Raw genomic sequence first — 11,237 nt, forward strand, 5'->3', positions numbered from 1 at the left:
CAAATTATTCATGTGCTGAATAAAACATTAGTGAGAATTAATATTCATCAACACTCTACATTTACTGGGAGGAAAAGGGCAACTCTGATATTAAAGGAAAATTAGGTAAATCAAACGAGTCAATGTATATATTGCTGAGGGTCAGCTGTACAAATTGAGACATGTAGCAGTGCAAAAGATGTAAACATACCCACTTTCCTAAAAAATTTAACCTTCTGCTTATTAAAGCTGCGCATAAAATATATATATACACTCCTTCCACGATTTTTCAGGAACACTAGGAATGGACTTTTGTGACTCATTTTGTTTGTTACTCCAAGGCCACTTTTACCAATAAGGCACAATCATTAAGAAGTTAATAACAGAGATGTCCCTTGATTTATCTAATTTAGATTATGTGAAGATCTCAGAAAAAAATTCTAAAAATATAAAATACCTATGAATTGTACTCCAGTATATTATTTTTTGGGGATACAAATATTTATCCCAATATCACTATATATATTTTTTTTTTAAATTTGACCTTCAGAAACTCAAATGCCAGTTGGTGACCGATTCATTCCATAAACATGTGCAACGTTCCTCATCTTGTTATTGATCGCTGGCACTAGGGAACATCGAACAGGAGCTGTAAACTCTGTGGAAGTGAGTGGAATTGAGGTAGACCCACACTTCTACTGCTCTCTATTGCCATTGATCAAACGTAGAGGGAAAATTTAGGTTATGTTTGCTCCACAACAAGTGGAAAATTTGAAAAACAGATCAGTGGCAAAAAGGTTATTAAAAACATGTAGAGACGATGGAAATTTTTCATATAATTGAAAATCCATAATTCAGCCATTCATAATATGACAAGTTTGTGTTTTTTTTTTTGGTCAGTACACAGAATTTTAAAGGATTTTATACTTTTTTCCTTGAATATTCACCAAACGGCCATAACATCCCATGCAAGAATTACAGTGCGTGAGTATCCTCAACAGCGACAGGTGACTCTTCCTCATCTAGGTCTTTAGCGGTCTGTACCCAGATTGACACCTCAGTGAGAACGAAACTCTCGAGGAGTTCATTGATCTGACACCCCCCTCCGCAAAAAGGACCTAGAGAGAGTCAGCAGTTTCTGAAGCAGACTCGGCAAGCATCACGTCACACACTCTTTTCCACACACCCCTGCAGTCAGGCTTCACGTCTCACCGACAGGTCTAAGTGGCAACAAAACAGCTGGTCCAGAATCAATGGGCTTCTCTTGGATGCACGCTCCCTCCTCTCACCCACACCAGGGACGTGTGATTTTTCTCTCCTTGAAGTAAATTTTTCACCACCCACTACCATGTTAGCGGCGCCGAGGGTTCAGCCAAGATGCGGGATGCGCAAGGCCTACGGTTCGAACCACCTGGGACTGTTGACCACCATGTTTCTGCAGCAGCCTTTAAATAGGATGACAGGCTGCCCAGAAATCTAGATGTCCACAAAACAAAACTATATTCCAGGAGAGGCATTCATCCCTGTGTGTGTGTGTGTGTGTGTGTGTGTGTGTGTGTGTGTGTGTGTGTGTGTGTGTATATATATATACTGGATTTTGCTATTACAGTAAGCTCTCTTTCACTACCATCCACCCCAAAATCTACATATGAGGGTTTACAACACACACACCAGTCACATGTAGTCTCTTGCACTGTGATCCCTCACGCTGTGCTTGTTCGAACCCTTTCCCTGAAGTCCTGCAGCACAGGTCCAGCACATCCTGTCCCAGGGGCACCACAAGCACTGCTACCAGGCGTTCAGATGGTTCTGATTCTGGTTCTGATCCGGGATGCTGAAAGGAAAATTTCACTTCCCGCTTTTCCCAGCAGGACTGATATTATTTTCCACTTTAATCAATAAACATTTTAATGCATTTTTAATTGTTTTTTTTTTTAAATCTTGGGCAATTACAGGTTTTGGATTTTCATTATATTTAGTATATTTTATGATTTCGAATTCTAGAACAAGTTGATTTCATTGTTGCTTAATGTTAACCATAGATGGATGGATATTGAAGTGACAATAGATATTTCCCAGTCACACAATGGGGTACGGTATTCACACACACACACACACACACACACATTTTCAGAACCGCTTGTCCCATACGGGGTCACGGGGAACCGGAGCCTAACCCGGCAACTCAGGGCGCAAGGCTGGAGGGGGAGGGGACACACCCAGGACAGGACGCCAGTCCGCCACAAGGCACCCCAAGCGGGACTCGAACCCCAGACCCACCAGAGAGCAGGACTGTGGTCCAACCCACTGCGCCACCGCACCCCCTTCGGTATGGTATTCATGTTGCGATATTCTGGCTTATTGACATTGCTTATTGAAGACAAGTCTAATTCTGACAAACAGTTACACATATTACCAGCAGTCACATCATAAATACACTGTGCAGAAGTAGAGTAAAATCTGTTGCAATCAATAAATTGGATTATTAATGGAAGGACTGAAAGATCATGCTGTGGCAAATGTGCATCCAGATGTCCTCTGTTTCACGCAAACCAATATGAGCGATCTGTTCATGTCTGAAGTGGGCCACTATATCACATTGTGGAGAGAAAGATTTAAAGTGTAACAACTCCAAACGTACCGAAATACGTCAAGGACCTCTCGTCGGTGGATTGCGGTCATGTCAGCGCGTTTGCGGCTGATCCATTTTTATGTTTTAATTTCTTTTCTCTATACATTGCACACTATGTACCACGCTTGTGTGACCCTTGATTTCACAAACACACGCAACACTTCAATAAACAATGCAGAGGATGCATATGCAAAATAAAAGGTAAAACTAAAAGGATGGAGAAAAAATATCAAATTATCACTGGAGAATGAGCTCATCACTGAGGCTATCAAACGTCTCCATAGAAACGGGATTTGGAGTTTGGATTAGACCCATGGAACGTGGCGATGGAAGTGAGTGTGGATGACCCCCAGCACCCCGAGTCCAGGCACTGCCAGAAACTCACAGGAAAAACAAACATATTGAGCTGCTTTACCAAGGGGTCCTCTGTTGCACCACAAAGGAGTGAAATCTTTTCATGTATCACAGAGAAGGCGTACCGACCCTATCGGTGGTTTCACGAACCTTAGCTGGGAGAATTTTGTTGATGTACCCTACAGGAGTGAAGTATATTGACTCCATTGGTGCCCTGATGTTCCTCAGAGGAGTGAAATCTACCAAGTGGTGCTGTGATTTACCGTGAAGGAGTGAGGTGTACTAACCGCATTGGTGCTGTGATGAACATTAGAGAAGAGAAGTGTGTGTGTGTATTTGTGTGTGTGTGTGTGTGTGTGTGTGTGTGTGTGTGTGTGTCTTTCGCTGCTCACCTAACTAGGACACATAATTGACTCCTGAGATCCATGGAGGGAAGGGGGGGGTGGGGTAAATTCCCTCTCTCCTGGGGACGCCCTGCCCCCTACAGGGAAAACACATCATGCACCGATCCGTAGCGATGAGCACCGGGGTGGGGGCGCTAAAAAGGATGCGCGCGCTGAAGTGTCGCCTCGGAGAAAACCTGTGTTGCAATTCAAGAGCGGAACGGGATGTAGAATCTCTACAGTGCAAGGACATTTTTAGTAATAAAACAATGCAGCAAAAAAAATCAATACACCCCTATCCCTCCATCCCTCCGCTGTGCAGGCTGTCTGAAGCCACCTACTCTCTCGGTCTCCATCGGATAAAGTAGCCGGCACCTTCGAGAGGCACAGCGCATAGTGCAGAGCCTGAAAAATGGATGATGGTCTGTCACTTATTAATGTTGGAGGGAGGACTCAATTCTGGTCCTTCACATGAGGGCTTGTTAGTGGAATGCTTCAGTGTGTGTGTGTGTGTGTGTGTGTGGAAGGTCTTCATCCCAGCCAGAACGGACCAGGCCAGACCCCGTGCCCCCATTCAACCAAACATGGCGGTCAGCCGACCATGAGGAGACCCCCCCTCCGCATACCATTTCCATCAATCCCTCATTCTAGTTACTCTAAACATTAATTATTAAGAGGAAAAGAAATTAACGGATAGATGGAAGGAAGAACCATTACGTAAGATCACAGCTTTATATACCGCATGTGTCTGAATACACACTTGGAACGAGTGTGTTTCACTCAGTAAACGTCAGCCTTGGCTCAGACGTGTGGTCTTAGCATATTTCCACGTTGGCTCGGCAGCCTTATCCATGTAGACGAGGAGTGGAGCGAGGATCCCAAGCCCTGTTGTCCCGAGCAACTGTCTCGAATATTAACGGCACCCACAATCCACTCGATTTCACCCGCACTTATGTAACAATACAACGCGAGGACGGACCGGAGATGGGGTGAGTAGAAAAGATGCGGCGCCTCCTATAAACGCGAGAGTCACGACAAAGAGCCGCGGCACTCCAAGCTGCCACACAAAATGCAAAAAAGCGCTCAAACACCTCGCAGGTGGGTTCAAGTGGATTCAGAACGCACCAGTGTGTTTATGCTATTATCTTACTATATCGCTGCATCTGGAGTATCGCGCTGTGGAGCATTTCCAATCGACCAGTTCAGACACTGAGCTCGGCGAACGAACGCGGTGCGGCGCACAGGGGCTCATTTGCAAGCAAGTGCAGCGCAATCGAGGCCAGACTGAGTTCTCCGAGCGCTCTCAGCACTCCCGCTGCAGGTGTGTGTCCGCATCCATCCACAGTAGGGCACCTGTTGACAGCGCGCACCTGCCATCCTGTTCAGCGGAGACGGCAACAGGCCCACAGTTAGTACCCTGGTAATCTACAGGGCACATCTTTACACTTTTCACGCGCAGAGCTTAGTTTTTGAGCCCAGTGATGTTCGGCAGCCCTTTGATCCCTGCAACCTCCCTGGTTTTTGATGCTTTTATGAAATAAAAGGAAAACACAGCCACAATATTTGTTTTTTAAGAACAGCAAAGACATTTTTAACTGATAAAAAGAATATTCTTGGGTTGAGTGATTGTGATACGCAGGGAAAGATAGCTCCAGCAAGTGCTCTGGTGTGGCGGGCAAGACATGGATTACTAAAAGAAAATGATTATCTAATATATTTATTCCCTTAACTGACACTTTTTGCCAAAGGGACTTACATTGCTAAACTACTTCTAATAATGTATCCATTTTTACAGCATTCTACAGTCTTATCAGTTGAAGGAGAGTATCTTCACTAAGGGTACTCCTGTAGGAGTGATACTGGAATCTCAGTTTTTGAGTATAATGGGGCAGCTGTAACCACTGAAAAACTACCTGTTTTTGTTTGTTTTTCTGTTATACATAATTCAAAACCTTGTATTTCCTCTCAATGTGTCATATTAGATCACATGATCCCCAAACTGACTGACATCTCCAATACGAGCTCTGGAGCTCAGTCATGTTCTTTGCATTAATCATCGTGCATCATGTGTTACGCGAAGCCCTTTGGTGATGATGTCTGCTGTGCACCTGCCAGGTGACTGGGATGGTTTCACCTGATGTTGGGTGCAGAAACTCCTGGATGTGACAGTGTGTTGAGAGAAGGTTGCGCTCAACGCTAGGGATACCAGCCTTTCGGATCAGCAAACTGCACAGTTCTTATCGCAAGTGCACCTCTGGTGTGGACCAGGATAATCTCCTTCATTCATTCATTCATTCATTCATTCATTCAATCATTCATTCGTTTGTTTGTTCATTCGTTCATTCCGTCTTATGATTGTTTATGGAACAAGGAGAGGAATAAAAGGTGCCACATACTGTATGTTCCGCTGTTCTGTTATGGGAGGGGGGTGGTGGTACACTCCTACATTACTGCTTCTTCAAACTCGGAGGCGCTTTAAAGGTTAACAGCAAAGACCCAAGTGGCCCTCGGAAATGCAGCACAGGAGGAAGTTCAGAGAAAATGACAGTTTTTAATGGCCTCTAGATGATGTGAAACTTAAGGAAAGAGCCTGTAATGTGTTATAAAACAGCTGCCAGTAATGAAAAATGAAAGATGGGCTGCAAACAGTCAGAGCTGACACTGTGTCGGTGAACTTTGCGTGGTACAGCGTGTCGGTGGAAAGGATACGCTGCTACATTGATACTTCCTCCCTCCCTGTATTAACATTCCCTCGCCTGTCCTTCATTAATTGACTGATTGGTCAGCTATCTGAGCTCTCTCACTATTTAAAATGTGCGTTCATCCCCACTGAACTGACGTGGACGAGCTCTGCAGTACACATCACATGTGACATTTCAACACTATTTGAGAGCGCTGTGTGTGTTTCACATTCACATCAAGGGAGAGGAGTGCGATTATACAGCAGTGTTGTTAAGGTAATGAACACACTCGAGTCGAAGAGAAGCAGAAGGCACCAAACACTCTTTCTGAGGACACAGAGCGACTTACATGTGTTAGTAGTCTACCTACAGTTATTTAGCCATTTATACAGCTGGGTTATTTTACCGGGGCAGTTTAGGGTAAGAATCTTGCTCAAGCCAGGGTACTAGGTAGGTGGGATTCGAACCCCCGTCTATTCGCCCAGTTACAGTTGAGTTGTTCTCGCCCGTCCTCCGTATGTCCGACTCAGCCGTTTTTTATTATTATCGGACACATGATGGAATGATGTTCAAGCGCGGAAATAAATTCGCCGCACAGACAGAACTGCAGCACCGCAGAACCGCCCCGCTGAGAAGCGATCGCGACTCGAACCCGTTTCCACCGCTACTGAGCGCATCCGTGAGTTCGGACTGTGCGAAACCCTCCTGGAGGCGACGCGAGCGACTCGGACGAGCCGGATCCGAAAGACGGAAAGCGGGGAGCGGCGGCGGGAGGAGCGGCGGTGCTGGAGACGCACAACTTGTGCAGCTCTCACACACACACACACACACACACACACACACACACACACACACACACACAAATCAGAGTGTTTTCCCAGGAAGAGGCAGGAATAAAGATGCGTGATGATGACTGATGGCAGTGATGCTGCTGCTGTGATGGTGATGATGATGATGAAGCTCTACTGTACCTGGTCCGGAGGTAAAGCTGCTTTTACGGGGGGGTTCGGCTCCTTGGCCGAAGTCATGGTGACCTACGGCTTCACACTTTCACACCTTTGCAGATTCACAGGGAGCTTCAGAGCACAAAGCAGGTGGATGTAAAGCACAGGTGATCCAGAGTGGAGGAGCGGAGTGAGTGAGAGGAAGAGACACACAGAGTCTTAGTGGGAGACAGAGTGGGATGGAGAGAGAGAAAGAGAGAGGGGGGGGGGGGGGGGGGAGAGGGAGAGAGAGAGAGAGAGTGTGTGAGAGACAGAGTGTGTGTGGTGTGTGTGTGGCAGAGAGTGAGAGAGTGTGTGTGTGTGTGTGTGTGTGTGTGTGTGTGTGTGTGTATGTGGGTGGGGGGGGGGGGGGGGGGGAGGTAGTAGAGAGAGATGGAAAGAGAGCGAAAAATAGAGTGGTTAGAATGACCGATAGATGTCCTAGAGGAAGGCAGAAATCCTAGACAGATAGGCAGAAATCCTGAAGGAAATAGAGAGTTGGACAGAAATGAACAGAGGGAAGAGATACAGAGTAAAGAAAGTGATACAAAGGGAAGTCAGAGGCAAGAGAGAGAGAGGAGGAAGGAGAGTGGGGGGAAGGAAACAAAAGGAGGGACTGGAGAGAGACTGAGAGATGGAAGGAGAGCGAGAGAGACTGAAATCCCTCTAAAAATGGAAATACACACAATTAGCTGCATGCAAAGTTAAGACTCCGGCCCTATTTTATAAGGACCTTTATGAATGGCAGAGAGAGAGAGACCGAGAGAGAGAGAGAACTGTGGTGTCACATTTTACCCGTGACAACCGCCTGGCAACCAGCGCCTCCTTCCCTTAGCCTTATTCCCGCAACAGCGACACTAAACCCTACTAAAGTCACCGTGAGCACGGAACCCGTCCACATGGAAGGAGTACGGATTTCTCTGTCCGCAGGACAATGGAGTAAAGCGTGGCAAAGGACGGTTTGTTACGGTGACAGGACAGTGGGCCTTAGAAGGAAGGACCTACCGAGCTGGTGTTGGGGGTGTCAGATCCCTCTGGGCTCCCTGGATCACTTCCAGAAGGCCCAGGCCTGTCTGTACACCCCAGCACGTCTCACTTTTTACCATATTTACCACAACACAGGGAAGGGGTGAGGCACAGGATGCAATAACTATGGAATTATTGTTCAGGGCATCACACATCAACATGGCAGCCTTATTGAATATTTAATGGAAATCACGGTCATCTGTTATGTATGATAGCAAACAAATATACAACATGGTGCCACACAGCGTTCAACAAGGTAACGGGTGTTTCCGAGTTCCGTCAGCGCAGCTCAACGGAACGGACGCGGCAGCACCTGCGCAGGTGGTCACCCCCAGCATTTCCAGAATGGCAAATCCACATAAATATATGTTTTGCCACAGACAGCAGTGTGGTTTAAACTGCTTCGGGGGTTTGGATCCCCAGAGGCGCATGGGTTCAACCCCTAGGGAACTTCTCCCATGTTCATTCCTACAGAGCAACAGATAGACTTGTGATGTTAATTATGCAGATTGATAAAGATAAATTACTCTGCTAAATTCATTGAACTCACTTAATATCTCACATTTTGATGGCATGAAATGACTGATGATAAACAGTTCTGAAGGGGAACCCGCAGGAAATTTCTGTGAGATTCGAACCAAGGACTTTCCCTACGCAAGGGCAACAGCCCCAGCCATGGTGCCACCTGCTGCCCCTTTAACTCACTCTTAAAATGCACGTTAGGATATGTGCTCTCCAGAGCGAAGGCCAATAATATGTTTTTTTTAAAGGACTCAAGCAAAAGGGATCTGACCATGTAGATGGTCGGAATGCGTAGATCTAAATGGGAACGGCAGGTAAAAATTACAGTGAAGTGCTGTGTTTTTCATCAAAGAGGCCGCATTTTAAAGCACACGATGGAGAGTTAAAGCGCAGCTTTTTGTGTTCAGTGCTGCTCCAGGGTCAAAATTGAGCAGCACGCCATCCACCTCATTTTTCATCCCTACCTGTGTAAAAGGACCGGCCTAAACCTGGTGACCGCTAATGCGTCCTGTCGCACCAAGTCCTGCTGCCGTGGACCACTCTGCTCACTTGGAGCACTTCTGCCACCGCCACATCCCGGTAAGGAAATATGCATGAACGTATTTAAGATTTAATGAGGGAGGCACGAGGGTGCCCCAGTGTCTCCCTCGGAATAAGAAGCACGGCTCAAATGCGGCGTCGACTGCCAAAACTGCAGAGCGGGTTTGCATCAGTTCGGGAGGAGATTTCGCTGAGCAACTGAGCGAAAATCACTTCCGATTCTCCCTTCAAAGACATTATCAATCCATTTAGTTGACGCTGTTCTCCAAAGTAACTTACAGCTGCAGGATTATACAGTGTACTATTTAGTGATTTATCCATTCATGCAGCAGGGTAATTCTCACTGCATCAGTTCAGCATAACTACCTTGATCAAGGGTACTACAGCAGAAGCAAGGCTTGGAATCCAGGAGCATGAGATCTTCAGGTGTCATCTCTAACCACTATGCCACCTGGTGCCCCCCTGAGTCGCAACAGCAGAAATCAGCCAAAGACACAACAAAAGAGAAATTTTTCCTATTAAGGTGCATCTGGCAACACAATGATATGTTTAAAATGACAAGTGGATGACACGGAACATTTATTGCACATAATTAATGGGGGGGGGGGGGGTGCCTATCAGCACATCAGTCATGTGAAGCTCTGCTTGATTTCCAGTTACCGGGGGTAACAGAGGCCTGCAATCGGTTTCTTTAAACTAATAGCAAGTCCTGTGGCATCTGATGGCACGTTAATAGCAGTCATGATATTGACATGGATTCTGAAGCCATCCATCCTTCCGCAGACGCAACTCTGGAGTGTGTGTGTGCGTGTGTGTGTGTGTGTGTGTGTTGCATTGGCCTTTTTAGGCACACAACTCGGTATCTCTCCACAAGCTTTGCTCTCAGCAACCATTTTTCACCTCCACGACAGACAATGTGCCTCCACTTTGGAGCGGTTGGGGAGCGGGGAGCGTGTGACTCGTACCCATGCCGGCAGGTCAATTTAAATACCGCTTTGTGTGAAGGTCTTTGATGAATTGACTGGCAGAGCGAGGCAGAACAAATAGAGGTTGGATGAGCAGACCTTCATTTTTCCCCTCATAATAATGGGTTACAATTCTGCCGAGACCAGAAACAAGTCAGAGAAGTTGTTCTAATCTTGAATAATTTAAGACGTCCCCGGTAAATCAACGTGCACTTGAATGTCAGACCTCACAAAGGGAAGATAATCAGCAGAACAGGGTTGGATTTAAACCTGGAGACTAAGGTTAGGCTGCGGCGACAGGTCCTGCCATCCCCCGCACGGACGCCCTCATCCACAGGTGACTTTGCGCTGCTGCTGCCTGCAACACTCTAAGCTGATGGTACCAAAGAGAAATCTCTCTCACACACACACACACAAAACTGCTTGTCCCCTTCGGGGTCGCGGGGAGCCAGAGCCTAACCCGGCAACACAGGGCATAAGGCTGGAGGAGGAGGGGACACACCCAGGACGGGATGCCAGTCCATCGCAAGGCACCCCAAGCGGGACTCGAACCCCAGACCCACCGGAGAGCAGGACCCGGTCCAACCCGCTGTGCCACCACACCCCCCTTAAAGAGAACTCATCTAAAACTTCATGGGAAGCCCCTGCGATCTCAAATTACGCAACAGAAGATACTAACGACACCAGGCTCATTTTTCCCATTTCTCCTCTTGTTTTTGCGTGCGGGGAGCCATGGCAACCTTAGCACTGCTCCCTGAATTGGCTCTAAATAAACATGTCGAGCTACAGCTCTGAAAAGCGCGGTGAGGAGACACGCGCCGCTTTTCTGCTAAAAACTCTCTTATTACTCACACGCTCCCTTTATGTTTAGTGTTGCGCACCCTGGCCCTTAACCGCTGTTCCACCTGCTGTCCGCATGAGTTTAGCACGGCTCCCCGGTTTCACGGCGGCTCCCGGTAGAAGGGCAGTGCAGGATGACAAACTGAGCAGGCGTGGACAGAACAAAGGCGGCCGACACAGCTCTTGACATATCGCCGCCATTAGAATACATCATCTTGTTTTCATGCAGAGATGCTGCCTATCCGCCACTTTCCTATGTATAAAGATAAGGGGCCCCTGGGACTTGAAGTGGAGTCTGAAATAGAGCCGGTGAGCGATGAGGCCGGGCGCCG

At 47.0% G+C, this 11,237-nt stretch overlaps 1 protein-coding gene across 1 annotated transcript in view; it reads right to left on the reverse strand.

Moving 5' to 3' along the window:
- The window catches only part of LOC108937782 (dipeptidyl aminopeptidase-like protein 6), a 60,411-nt gene extending 53,209 nt beyond the window's left edge, over nt 1-7,202 (reverse strand). Inside the window, exon 1 of the mRNA XM_018757935.2 lies at nt 7,001-7,202. Coding sequence (XP_018613451.1) covers nt 7,001-7,057 — 57 coding nt within the window. The 5' untranslated portion in view covers nt 7,058-7,202. The remainder of the gene's footprint in view (nt 1-7,000) is intronic.
- Nucleotides 7,203-11,237: the final 4,035 nt, after the last annotated feature.

The sequence above is a fragment of the Scleropages formosus genome, chromosome 7 (assembly GCF_900964775.1).
Source record: "Scleropages formosus chromosome 7, fSclFor1.1, whole genome shotgun sequence".
NCBI lineage: Eukaryota > Metazoa > Chordata > Actinopteri > Osteoglossiformes > Osteoglossidae > Scleropages > Scleropages formosus.